Source organism: Rhinatrema bivittatum, chromosome 15 (genome assembly GCF_901001135.1).
Source record: "Rhinatrema bivittatum chromosome 15, aRhiBiv1.1, whole genome shotgun sequence".
NCBI lineage: Eukaryota > Metazoa > Chordata > Amphibia > Gymnophiona > Rhinatrematidae > Rhinatrema > Rhinatrema bivittatum.
Genome location: NC_042629.1, coordinates 14,365,109 through 14,379,169, shown reverse-complemented (window position 1 = coordinate 14,379,169; position 14,061 = coordinate 14,365,109). Strand labels below are relative to the sequence as shown.

At 42.1% G+C, this 14,061-nt stretch overlaps 1 protein-coding gene across 1 annotated transcript in view; it reads left to right on the top strand.

The window, feature by feature from the left end:
* The window catches only part of HTR1F (5-hydroxytryptamine receptor 1F), a 100,466-nt gene extending 86,657 nt beyond the window's left edge, over window positions 1-13,809 (top strand). The window contains exon 3 of the mRNA XM_029579245.1: window positions 11,910-13,809. Within this exon, the coding sequence (XP_029435105.1) occupies window positions 11,951-13,054 (1,104 nt within the window). The 5' untranslated portion in view covers window positions 11,910-11,950 and the 3' untranslated portion in view covers window positions 13,055-13,809. The remainder of the gene's footprint in view (window positions 1-11,909) is intronic.
* The last annotated feature ends 252 nt before the right edge of the window (window positions 13,810-14,061 follow it).

The following is a 14,061-nucleotide window of genomic DNA, read 5'->3' as shown; positions in this document are numbered from 1 at the left end:
ATCATGCCGCATCCAAGAACCTTAGCTAGAACTTCCTTTCTAGGTCCTGCAGCCGGGACTTCTTGTGGCGCTGGCTGATGACATCACATCCTACATGAATATATAAAGAAGCTTAGTACTACCAGCCAGTGCCTCTGCAATAGCTCTCCTGCCCAATTAGCAGAGCAGTTGCTACAGCCTGGACCTTAATGTTGTCTTGCTCTCTGTCTGCCTTGACCTTAGCATGGACTTTGATCCACAACTTGCTCTCTGTCTGCCAAGACCACAGTTTGGACTCTGACTGCCTTGTGATGTCTCAGCTGCTACCTGTTAAGGCCAATCTTGTGCTTGCACAAAGACCGTTTCAACACTGGTACAAGGAAACTCTAAACCCCAGAGCATGACAGCAACACTCACTGACTAGCAGCACTAACCACAATAGCAGCAATAGTCTTCTCTCCCTCCCAGGGCCGGTGCTAGATTTTTTGCTACCCTGTATGAACAATTACTGTGCTACCCACCTGCAACCCCCCCCCCACACATACACACACCCACACACACACACACGATTCATTCAGTCTCTGTCCCTGCCCATCAAGTAAAGCCCAGCTCCCTCCTGCAATCTGTATTTTTAAAAACTGACATGCCCCCATCCCTCACCTCCATCACAGACAGACCCTCGCCAAATACAGAATGAAGAGATCAGAAAGTATAAACAGAAATGCACTGAGAGAAGAACTGAACTGGAACCCACAACAAGCAGAGCAACATAAGAACATAAGAACATGCCATACTGCGTCAGACCAAGGGTCCATCAAGCCCAGCATCCTGTTTCCAACTGTGGCCAATCCAGGCCATAAGAACCTGGCAAGTGCCCAAAAACTAAGTCTATTCCATGTTACCATTGCTAGTAATAGCAGTGGCTATTTTCTAAGTGAACTTAATTAATAGCAGGTAATGGACTTCTCCTCCAAGAATTTATCCAATCCTTTTTTAAACACAGCTATACTAACTGCACTAACCACATCCTCTGGCAACAAATTCCAGAGTTTAATTGTGCGTTGAGTGAAAAAGAACTTTCTCCGATTAGTTTTAAATGTGCCACATGCTAACTTCATGGAGTGCCCCCTAGTCTTTCTATTATCCGAAAGAGTAAAAAAACTGATTCACATCTACCTGTTCTAGACCTCTCATGATTTTAAACACCTCTATCATATCCCCCCTCAGCCGTCTTTTCTCCAAGCTGAAAAGTCCTAACCTCTTTAGTCTTTCCTCATAGGGGAGCTGTTCCATTCCCTTTATCATTTTGGTCGCCCTGCTCTGTACCTTCTCTATCGCAACTATATCTTTTTTGAGATGCGGCGACCAGAATTGTACACAGTATTCAAGGTGCGGTCTCACCATGGAGCGATACAGAGGCATTATGACATTTTCTGTTTTATTCACCATTCCCTTTCTAATAATTCCCAACATTCTATGATGCCTAGATCTCTTTCTTGAGTGGTAGCTCCTAATATGGAACCTAACATTGTGTAACTATAGCATGGGTTATTTTTCCCTATATGCATCACCTTGCACTTAACCACATTAAATTTCATCTGCCATTTGGATGCCCAATTTTCCAGTCTCACAAGGTCTTCCTGCAATTTATCACAATCTGCTTGTGATTTAACTACTCTGAACAATTTTGTATCATCTGCAAATTTGATTACCTCACTCGTATTTCTTTCCAGATCATTTATAAATATATTGAAGGGTCTCAATACAGATCCCTGAGGCACTCCACTGCCCACTCCCTTCCAAGAGAAAATCATCCATTTAATCCTACTCTCTGTTTCCTGTCTTTTAGCCAGTTTGTAATCAATGAAAGGACATCACCACCTATCCCATGACTTTTTACTTTTCCTAGAAGCCTCTCATGAGGAACTTTGTCAAACGCCTTCTGAAAATCCAAGTACACTACATCTACCGGTTCACCTTTATCCACATGTTTATTAACTCCTTCAAAAAAGTGAAGCAGATTGTGAGACAAGACTTGCCTTGGAAAAAGCCATGCTGACTTTGTTCCATTAAACCATGTCTTTCTTTATGTTCTGTGATTTTGATATTTAGAATACTTTCCCGGCACTGAAGTCAGGCTAACTGGTCTGTAGTTTCCCGGATCACCCCTGGAGCCCTTTTTAAATATTGGGGTTACATTAGCCACCCTTCAGTCTTCAGGTGCAATGGATGATTTTAATGATAGGTTACAAATTTTTACTAATAAGTCTGAAATTTCATTTTTGAGTTCCTTCAGAACCCTGGGGTGTATACCATCCGGTCCAGGTGATTTACTACTCTTCAATTTGTCAATCGGGCCTACCACATCTTCTAGGTTCACCGTGATTTGGTTCAGTCCATCTGAATCATCACCCATGAAAACCTTCTCTGCTTCGGGTATCTCCCCAACATCCTCTTCAGTAAACACCGAAGCAAAGAAATCATTTAATCTTTCCGCGATGGCTCCTTTAATCCCTCAATCTTCTAACGGTCCAACTGACTCCCTCACAGGCTTTCTGCTTCGGATATTTTTTTAAAGTTTTTACTGTGAATTTTTGCCTTTACGGCCAACTTCTTTTCAAATTCTCTCCTAGCCTGTCTTATCAATGTCTTACATTTAACTTGCCAATGTTTATGCATTTTCCTATTTTCTTCTGTTGGATCCTTCTTCCAATTTTTGAATGAAGATCTTTTGGCTAAAATAGCTTCTTTCACCTCCCCTTTTCACCATGCCGATGATCGTTTTACCTTCTTTCCACCTTTCTTAATGTGTGGAATACATCTGGACTGTGCTTCTAGAATGGTATTTTTTAACAATGACCACGCCTCTTGCACACTTTTTACTTTTGTAGCTGCTCCTTTCATTTTTTTCTAACTATTTTTCTCATTTTATCAAAGTTTCCCTTTTGAAAGTTTAGCACAAGAGCCGTGGATTTGCTTACTGTCCCCCTTCCAGTCATTAATTCAAATTTGATCATATTATGATCACTATTGCCAAGCAGCCCCATCACCGTTACCTCTCTCACCAAATCCTGTGCTCCACTAAGAATTAGATCTAAAATTGCTCCCTCTCTTGTCGGTTCCTGAACTAATTGCCCCATAAAGCTATCATTTATTACATCCAGGAACTTTATCTCTCTAGGATGTCCCAATGACATTTACCTAGTTCATATTGGAGTAATTGAAATCTCCCATTATTACCGCACTGACAATTTGGCTAGCTTCCCTAATTTCTCTTAGCATTTCATTGTCCATCTCACCATTTTGACCAGGTGGACGGTAGTATACTCCAATCACTATAGTCTTCCCCGACACACAAGGGATTTATACCCATAAAGATTCGATTGTGCATTTAGTCTCAATCAGGATGTTTATCCTGTTGGACTCTATGCCATCCCAGACATAAAGTGCCACACTGCCTCCTGGGTGCTCATCTCTGTCATTGCGATATAATTTGTACCCCGGTATAGCACTGTCCCATTGGTTATCCTCCTTCCACCATGTCTCTGAGATACCAATTAAGTCTATATCATCATTCACTACTATACATTCTAATTCTCCCATCTTACTTCTTAGACTTGTGGCATTAGCATACAAACATTTCAAAGTTTGCTTTTTGTTTGTATTTTCATTCTGCTTTCTAATTGATAGGGATGTTAGAATTTTTTAGCTCAGGTGAGCTTTTAGTTACAGGCACTTGGACTACTTTTCTTATTATTGGAACCTCACTGTCGGGATGCCCTAATTCTAATGCATAATTAGTATCCTTTGAAGATACCTCCCTCCGAACCATGCACTGCTGAGCGACTGTCGGCTTTCCCCTTTGTTCTAGTTTAAAAGCTGCTCTATCTCCTTTTTAAAGGTTAGCACCAGCATTCTGGTTCCACCTGATTAAGGTGGAGCCCATCCCTTCGGAAGAGGCTCCCCCTTCCCCAAAAGGTTCCCCAGTTCCTAACAAAACTGAATCCCTCTTCCTTGCACCATTGTCTCATCCACACATTGAGACTCCGGAGCACTGCCTGTCTCTGGGGACCTGCGCGTGGAACAGGGAGCATTTCAGAGAATGCTACCCTGGAGGTTCTGGATTTAAGCTTTCTACCTAAGAGCCTAAATTTGGCTTCCAGAACCTTCCTCTACATTTTCCTATGCTGTTGGTGCCCACATGTACCATGACAGCCGGCTCCTCTCCAGCACTGTCTAAAATCCTATCTAGGTGACGTGTGAGGTCCGCCATCTTCGCACCAGGTAGGCATGTTACCAGAGGATCCTCACGCCCACCAGCCACCCAGCTGTCTACATTCCTAATAATCGAATCTCCAACTATGACGGCCGACCTAACACTTCCCTCCTGGGCAGTAGGCTTTGGAAACACATCCTTGGTGCGAAAGGACAATGCACCACAATGGAAAAACAGAAGCATTACCATTCTTCATAAAACATTAAATAATAAAATCAAGAAATATAAAACATCAATCATAATAGTAAAATCATAATCGTAAAAAAAAATATATATTTCAAACCAGTTGAATAAGAATATCCATAATTTCCCATTCACCAATAAAATATTTCAAAACATCTGATGAATAAAAAATCCAATAATTAAAAATGTGCTATTAGCCCCCCAAAAAATAAATATTTCAAAAGAGCAGAAACATCAAATTAGACCCAATAATTAAAACTAATAAGAATGTAAAAATCTCCTGCTCTCCATACCTGGGATCTTTTGATTTCTAGTCACTCTGAGATCATCGTGGATTGAGGGAGGTAGGGCTGTAAAAATGTTATCTTCCCTCTCACACACATGCACAATAACACATTCATTCTCACTCTCTCATACATACACAGGCTCCTTCTCCCTCAGAGATACATTATGTATGTGTGTCTATGAAAGCATATATGTGATACATAGGCTCTCACAGGCACATAAACATTCACAAACACACACACACAAGCATACAGGCTCTCACAGACACATTCACAGGCACATGGGCTCTCATACAGACATACACATAGGTTCTCACACACACACACACACACACATACACACACACAAAAACACACATAGGCTCTTACACAGACACAAACACATAGGCTTTCACACAGACATATGCACACATAGGCTCTGACACAGACACACAAACACACACATAGGCTCTCATACAGACACCCACAGATGCTCTCACACAGACACATTCACACATGCTCTCACACACACATGAAAGATACATATACATAAAGGGGCTCCTATTGTCATCAGGCCGTGGTGGGATGCTCCACCACGGCCCAACAACCTTCCTGCTTGGGGAGGGAGAGCGGAAGTTGTAAGCGGGCATGCACGCACATACACAGATAAAAACATGGGCCTCTCCTTCAGCTGCCGGCAGCCTGTGGCCTCTCTCCTTCTTCAGCTGCTGGCAGCCGGCAGCCTCTTTCCTTCCTCGGCACCACAGCCAGAACTGATTTTTTGGTTGGGCCCAAGTTTAAAATGGGTGTGCTGTAGGCATGTAGGTCTGAGACCTACTAGTTGTATTCTTATTGATAAATAATGCCATATACTACAGCCTACATTGGCTTTCTAATAGTTTGCAATAGCCATTATGCATCATGTGTGAAACTTTAAAATATTTTACCTCAATTATTTCAAGAATTTACCAGAATTAAAAATTGCTTATTAATCTGCATTTTATATTTATTGCAGTTTATAAATGCACACGTATATCATGTAAAAAGCAAAGAAAACAAAGAAACAGATTTAATCAATTATGTAATAAAACAAAAATTAATGTATTCTTTCATGAATCCTCTTTGCAGAAAGCCAAAAATCATCATAACTACAATAAAATATCATTAATCATCAGAACAGGTGCAGAGCAGAGCTAGGACAATTCACATTACAACCAACATGAAAAAAAATATTCAAATTCTGTTATCACCTCAGCAAAAAATATCCCTCCATTGCTATTTTGTGAAGTAAGACAAACTCTTGCAAAGAAAGAGGCATCTAGAACCTTGCCATATCATACAGTCACAGCACTGACTCTCAGGATTCAAATAACAGCAACCTTATGAAAAAGCAGCAATGCAAATACTACTCCAGGCCCTGGAACATTAATTCATCACCTACTGGAATAACAGAACAAGCTGGACTACTACAGAGATGCTACATGGAGCAGAAATGCTGCACTTCAGTCACACACACACTGGCAAAACAGAGACAAACCCTTACCTAATATAGAAATAAGAGACTAAGAAACAGAAACACGCAGAAAAAAACAAAACAGAAACTTAAGAAACTAAACTCTGAACAGTGGAATACTGAAGAAAGAGCAAAATGCAAAGATATAAGAAATGCACATTCCCAGATGTTATATTCAAATTGCTAAAATCTCAAAATATTACATTAGAACATGCCATGCTGGGTCAGACCAAGGGTCCATCAAGCCCAACATCCTGTTTCCAACAGAGGCCAAACCAGGCCACAAGAACCTGGCAATTACCCTTTGTTGTCTGATTTTGTATGACTCTAATCAGTGGCTCCCGGTCTCTTTTCCTGTTTTTCACTTGTTGCTCATGCCCTAATTCCTTTTCAGTGTCTCTCTTCTCCTACCATCTTCTTCCTTTCCTCCCTCACACACACACACACACACACTTTCTCTCACAGACTCCCTCACACACACAAGCTCTCACTCTCATATGCTCTCCCCACACACAAACACATTCTCTACACACACACACATCTCTCACTCTACGTCCTCTATCATACACACACAGACACACAAGCTCTCACTCTCTCACCCCGCCCCCCTCCCCCAGGCTCCCAATCACACTCAGACCCACACCCAGGCTCCTATTCTTATACATAGATGCATACCCAGGATCCCATTCTCACCCACTTACACATATTCAAGCTCGTAATCTAACCCCCCCCCCCCCCCACAGGCTCCCATTCTCACCCATGTACACACATTCAAGCTCCCATTCACAACCACACACATGCAGGGCCTTTTCATTATCCACAGCCAAAGTCCTACTTCTGCCGCAGAGGTGGGATCCTGCAACGGCCTTGTAGTTCTGGCCCTCCACTTTGCCGTCACGGGGATGGGATCTGTGATGGCCTTTCTTTTTCTAAGGCCCCTCATCTTTGCCAGCGCACGGGGATAGGATCCCGCAATGGCATTGCTCCAACTGGCCTCTTCTTCAGCAGCCAGCAGCCTTTCTCCTTCAGCTACCAGCACTCTCCTTCTTCAGCCATTGGCGGGTTGAGCTCCACTGGTGGCCTGTAGTCTCTTCTGCTGCCACCAGCCTGCTGCTCCCCCCCCAGGTGTGCTGTCCCGGGCCTGCTCCCTCCCCAGATCTGAGTATAGCATTTCCATGGCAGGGCTTGATTCAATGTATCCAGATAGTTGAGCAAACCTTGATCTTCTGAACCCCAGCACAGGGCTGGGCCCTGTGCTGGGGTTCTGAACCTTTGACAGACTGAACCTTTGACAGACTGAACCTTTGACAAACTATCAATCAGTTTGCATTATAACCCACTTGTTTTCTGCTAGCTTGCTAATTAACAGGCCGATACAGAAAAACCCGCGGGAGAGCCAGCGAGCGCCCAGGCCACTCTTCTGGGTGCGCAATTCAGTAAGAAAAAATATGCTAATGAGGGCCTGAGGTAAAAGGAGGCACTAGGGACACTAGTGCATCCCTAGTGCCTCCTTTTTGACAGAAGCAGCGGCTGTCAGCCGATGCTCAATTTTACCGGCGTCGGTTCTCAAACCCGGCAAAATTGAGCGTCTGTCTTCCAACCCAAGGGCCGTGGGCAGATTTTAATTTTTTTTTTACTTTTGGGGCCTCCGACTTAATATCGCTATGATATTAAGTCGGAGGGTGTACAGAAAAGCAGTTTTTTTTCTGCTTTTCTGTACACTTTCCCGGTGCCGGCCGAAATTAACGCCTATCTTTGGCAGGCGTTAATTTCTGAAAGTAAAATGTGCGGCTTGGCTGCACATTTTACTTTCTGTATCATACGGGAATAACTAATAGGCCCATCAACATGCATTTGAATGTTGCAGGCGCTATTAGTTTCAGGGGGTTGGCCGCGCGTTTTCCACGCGCTTTTACCCCTTACTGTATAAGGGGTAAAAATAGCGTGTGGAAAACGTGCGTCCAACCGGGGGCTAACAGTGCGCTCTACCTGAGTGCACTTTACTGCATCGGCCCATAGGTAGTAATGCCAAGTGGAGGAGTAGCCTAGTGGTTAGAGCATCAGGGAAACCAGGATTCAAATCCCACTATTGCTCCTTGTGACTTTGAGCAAGTCACTTTACTCTCCCTTGCCTCAGGCAGAAAATTTGATTGTAAGTCCTGTGGGGATAGGGAAATACCTACAGTACCTGAATGTAATCTGCTTTGATGTACACTTTGAAGTGCCAAAAAGCAGAATATAAAATCTAAATATATAAGAAAAGCAACAACTAGAAGAATTGTCCTGATGCTGAAGAGTAAAGAGGAGACCACTGGCTCTCTACTTCCATGTTACATGAAGATATGGACTGCTTTTGAGTTAGTGCCACAGTGAACTTTATCTCTTTATTTCCTGCTAAACACCTGATAACTTCCAAACAAACTCATGAACATCTGGAGTGATTCATTTAGTACTGCAATGGTGAAAACAAGTCACAATAATTAAGAAGGAGATCCTGCCCCTTCATCTCGTCTTCCTTTTTCATATTTTGTAGGCTGTCAGCAATGAAAACACGTGGATGGGTCGGTGTAAAACAAGGTTTTATTGAAGCTTGCCCGACTCTGGCTGAGTTTCGCTCAAAGAGCTGCCTCAGGGGCTTACAAGCCACTTGATTTGGCTTAAAACATCACAAAGTTAACACGTAACGAAGTCAACGGTGATAACACAGCAGGTTTCTTTGAAATAATGTTCAAATCAGGTCCTTTTTAAAACAGATGTGTAAAAATCAGAGTATTGCATACCAAATGAACGCTCAGCACGGATTAACGCAAAAAAACCTCCGTCTACTGTAAAGGTGTAAAGCCTGTAGATAGTGACTTCTCTGAGCTTATTTTCCTCTGTATATTTCTTTAAATTTCTGTCGATTCTTAGATTAGGACCTGAAGGTTTCCAGTCACTATCTACAGGCTTTACAACTTTACAGTAGACGGAGGCATTTTGCAACACCACTTGTGTCCGTGGACAATGTGAATTTAGCTACGTTTTGGCTCCTGAAGAAGCTTTCAAGCGAAACTTCGGCCGTAGTTGAGCCTATTCACAGCTCAAGCCATCTATACTGCACTGTGGTCTGATATCAGCCTGTGTTGGAGGTTAAAAAATACATCTGGACAATGAGCCTTGTCTTGTATATTACATTTTGAAATATGGACCGCACATATAAGTGACTGCAAATGATTGAGAGGACCGGGCGATCTCCAGATTGTAGGAGATATGCTGACTGGCTTGCTGATGCGGTTCACTTTCTTCTTAATAATTTTCAAAAAATTATAAAAAACAGATAAAAAATAAAACAAAAAAATAAAAAATACATGGTGAGCAAATTTTTCTAAATAATCATTTGGTCTTCCCTTTTTTTAGTGTATAATTTTTTGTGGGACCACCCAGCTCTTTTGGTTTTCATTGTTATAAAATTGCACAGGATTTCTACACATAGAAGCATGCACATAACCCAATTTTGTGTATACTTTTGTGTGCAAAAAAATCAGCATTCCAGGGAGTAGAGTTGGAATTTACGTGCATATTTTTCATTTTGAAAAGTATGCATGTATATTCACCTGCACCAGTTATGCACTGCAAAGTGCAAATATAACTTTGTTCAGGTTCTTAGGGATAATTTGTTTTGAACATTGGTGTACCTTATGCACTTTGACAACACATGCATTATGAGCCGGATTTTATAAATTAGCGCGATCGCGTACTTTTGTTCGCGCACCAGGCGTGAACAAGAGTACGCGGGATTTTAATAGATACGCGCGTAGTCGCGCGTATCCATTAAAATCCGGGGTTGGCGCACGCAAGGCTGCCCAAAATCGGCAGCCTGCGTGCGCCGAGCCACACAGCCCGCCTCCGTTCCCTCCGAGGCCGCTCCGAAATCGGAGCGGCCTCGGAGGGAACTTTCCTTCCACCCCCCCCCGCACCTTCCCTTCCCTTCCCCTACCTAACCCACCCCCCCAGGCCCTATCTAAACCCCCCCGTACCTTTGTCGGCAAAATTACGCCTGCTTCCAGCAGGCGTAACTTTGCGCACGCCGGCCGGCTGCCCCGCTCCGAGTTCCGGTCCCGGGGGCTGGTCCGGAGGCCATGGCCACGCCCCCGGAACGCCCCGGGGCCGAAACCACGCCCGCGGCGCCGCACCCAAAACGCTGCGTCACTGCCGGCACGCCCCCGACACGCCCCCCCTGACACGCCCCTCCATGCAAGCCCCGGGATTTAGGCATGCGGGGGGGTTGGGGTAGGTTTTCGGGGGGATACGCGTGTACCCCTTTGAAAATCTACCCGTATGTGTTGCCCTCCCTATATGTATGAAGAGAAACAGTATTTATTTCATGATTTCAGCAGTTAGTGTTACTGGGTTTAAAAAGGGTTTGGATAAGTTCCTAGAGGTTAAATCCATAAACTGCTATTACGGTTATTAATAAGCAATAGCAGCTTGTGATCTATCTAATGTTTGGGTACTTGCCAGGTACTTGTGATTGGATTGGCCACTGTTGGAAACAGGATACTGGGCTTGAAGGACCCTTGGTCTGACCCAGTATGGCATTTCTTATGTCCTTACGTTCTTATGTTCTATGTTCATGATTTATCACAGATCATAAAATGTTACTTGTGACATTTCTCCTTCTTTGCATTGCAGAAGTGCTACAACTGAATCACAGATAATGAAATGAATGTTTTGCAGTGATATTTATGGAAGGAGTTATTTCCTACGTATGAACTGGTTAATATATATGTTGTAGATTATTTTGCCCATTCAGTATTGTTGATACTGAGGAAGTTATTGATTAAAATGATTTTCATTTTATTTTTAATTGTATGAGGAGTATGCTTTTTGATAGCTGATTGGTTTTATATTTAGTCTGCTGTGTTTCTAGTTTTATAAGATGGTGACCTTATAATTTTATTGCTGTTATCTGTTGGTTTGCTTGGGCATATTTTTTTTCCTGTTTCATGATCTAACAGGTAATGTCTATGGTAATGTCTGTATTGTTTTTATTATAGATTTCTTGTTTTTAATTGTTTTATGATTTTTGTAACTCACTCTGTGCATCTTGATGTTAAGCAAGAAACAAATATGACTAAATAAATGCTAAAATAATTCAAGCGCCCCTTTACGTTAGGTTTGGAAAGAAATAGCCAGCATGTGGAATACTGGCAACACAGCATATACCTATACAGTAATTCATCAAATATAGCTTATTTGTAATGCCATTAATGGGAAGTTGGGAGCAAGTGTGGAATTAGGGCATTAATAGTTTTATTTCCTGGGATGCTACAGTTCATGTTTGAATGCTCTGGGGACAATGAATACTCCCATCATAAGCATCATTTGCTGACTAATTGTGAAAGAGAAATAATGAGTTTCAGCTGTCAAACAACATAGTGGTAATAATCACCAGGAAACACAGTTTCCAGGCTAGGGGATCGTCCTTGCACAGGGGGCAATCATGCTGCTTAAATAAGATTGATTGCTACCAAAGTAAGAGGTTTATACAAGCTTATAATTTTCATTTTATAGAAATAAAAAACATCTAGCCGTTCTCCACACTTGTTCATCTCTCAACAGCAGGATACCTCTTCCATCCGTAATACAGTGATAATGGGGTTAGTCCTTCGCATAATTAACCAACCTATTGAACTGTTTCTTTTTCTTTTTCCAGGTGTCCCATTTGCCATGTGAATATTAATTTTATAGGGAAGCATGGATTTAATAAACTCAACCGAAAATAATTGTACTTCAGGAGAACTAGGCGAAGGAGTAACAATGAAGATTCTTATCTCACTCACTCTTTCCATCCTGGCACTGATGACAACTGCCATCAACTCTCTAGTGATTGCAGCAATAATTGTGACCCGAAAGCTTCACCATCCTGCCAACTACTTAATATGCTCCCTGGCCGTAACTGATTTCCTAGTTGCTGTCCTCGTTATGCCCTTTAGCATTGTCTATATTGTGAAGGAGTCATGGATCATGGGTCAAGTGGTCTGTGACATATGGCTAAGCGTTGATATTACTTGCTGCACATGCTCAATTTTGCATCTTTCAGCGATTGCATTGGATCGATACAGAGCGATCACTGATGCTGTGGAGTATGCCAGGAAAAGGACACCCAAACATGCAGGCTTCATGATAGCAGTCGTTTGGGTCTTATCCATTTTTATTTCTATGCCCCCACTGTTTTGGCGACACCAAGGGAATAACAGGGAGGATGAGTGCATCATCAAACACGATCACATTGTTTTCACCATTTACTCCACCTTTGGCGCCTTTTACATCCCATTAGCCTTGATACTAATCCTTTACTACAAAATATACAAGGCTGCAACCACATTGTACCATAAAAGAAGTGTAAGCCGGGTCGCCAAGGGGGAACAAAATGGACTAGCGCTATTGGAAACTGGTAAAAGTTCTAAAATGGGCTCTGCCTTGTGCATTGCAGAGAAGTCTTTCTCCGATCCCTCCACGGACTGTGACAGAATTCATATTACGGTAAGGAACCCAAAGTCTGAAAGCAAGCAAGAGAAGATATGGAAGAAGCAGAAAATCTCTGGCACAAGAGAACGGAAGGCAGCGACTACTCTGGGTTTGATTCTGGGCGCATTTGTGATCTGCTGGCTCCCATTCTTTGTTAAAGAAGTCGTAGTTAACATCTGCGATGCATGTTACATTTCTGACCACATGTCCAATTTTCTGACCTGGCTGGGATACCTCAATTCCCTGATCAACCCACTTATCTATACAATCTTCAATGAAGATTTCAAGAAGGCATTCCAGAAGCTCATGCGCTGTGGACATTACCTTTAGGAGAATGCTGTATATTCTTGTAATACTAATAACATGAAACTTTTTAAATTAGAGATATCAATTTATACAGGTTAAATTATATAAAATGGATATTTATTGTATTTAAAACATGCTTTCTTGAGACAAATATAATTTTGTAAAAGAAGAAAATTCAGTATAACTATGTTTTATAAAGATATCTGACAATAGGATAATATAACGAGATCCCGGAAATAGACAAGAAATCAGTACTGATTGGCTTCCTATGAAACACAGGCCATAGTTGAATTTCCCTCAAGTGAACTTCAAATACATTTACTCAATTGCATTTGACACAGAAATGGAATATATTTGAAGCTCATCTGAAGACAACAAGGGCTGTACAGACACCTGTGTACTGTGTCCGTCCGAGAATAACTCTTCCAATCTATTGAGCTGTTTTCATATGTGATGCACTCAGCCTGAAAACCTGGCAATGCATTTTGCTTAAACTGTCATAAAACAAAATTACCTGGCTTGGTTCTGTCAAAAAATTCTCATTGGCATAGCTGTTTTACATATGCAGCATTCATAATGGCTGTGTGTGTGTGTGTGTGTTTGTGTGTGTGTGTTAATATGTCCCCCTCAGCGATACCACTTAGGTAAAATTATGTCAAGACTGCTTAGCTCTAAGCACCATTAAGAAGCCAAGTGGTTATAAAGTCACCTGTTCTCTTCCTCCTCTTTGGGCTCAATGGAACAGAAGAGTAATGAAAATTGGGGTAGGATGCTTTCAATCAAATGAATGAACTAAATACCCCTGCCCCCCCACCCACCCCCCACACACACACTTCTTGTTAGTTACCTAGCTCTCTCCATAAGCATTGGAACAACAGAATATAATTAGACAGGTCACAAAATTGGAAAAGCTACCCATATCAACCCCATGATTGGCTAGCAGTGCATGCTATCTCTCTGTAGGCTTGATTTTCAAAAGTATTTAGATGCTTAAACAGGGTTTTTCATATGTAAGTGCACTTTACCCTTGT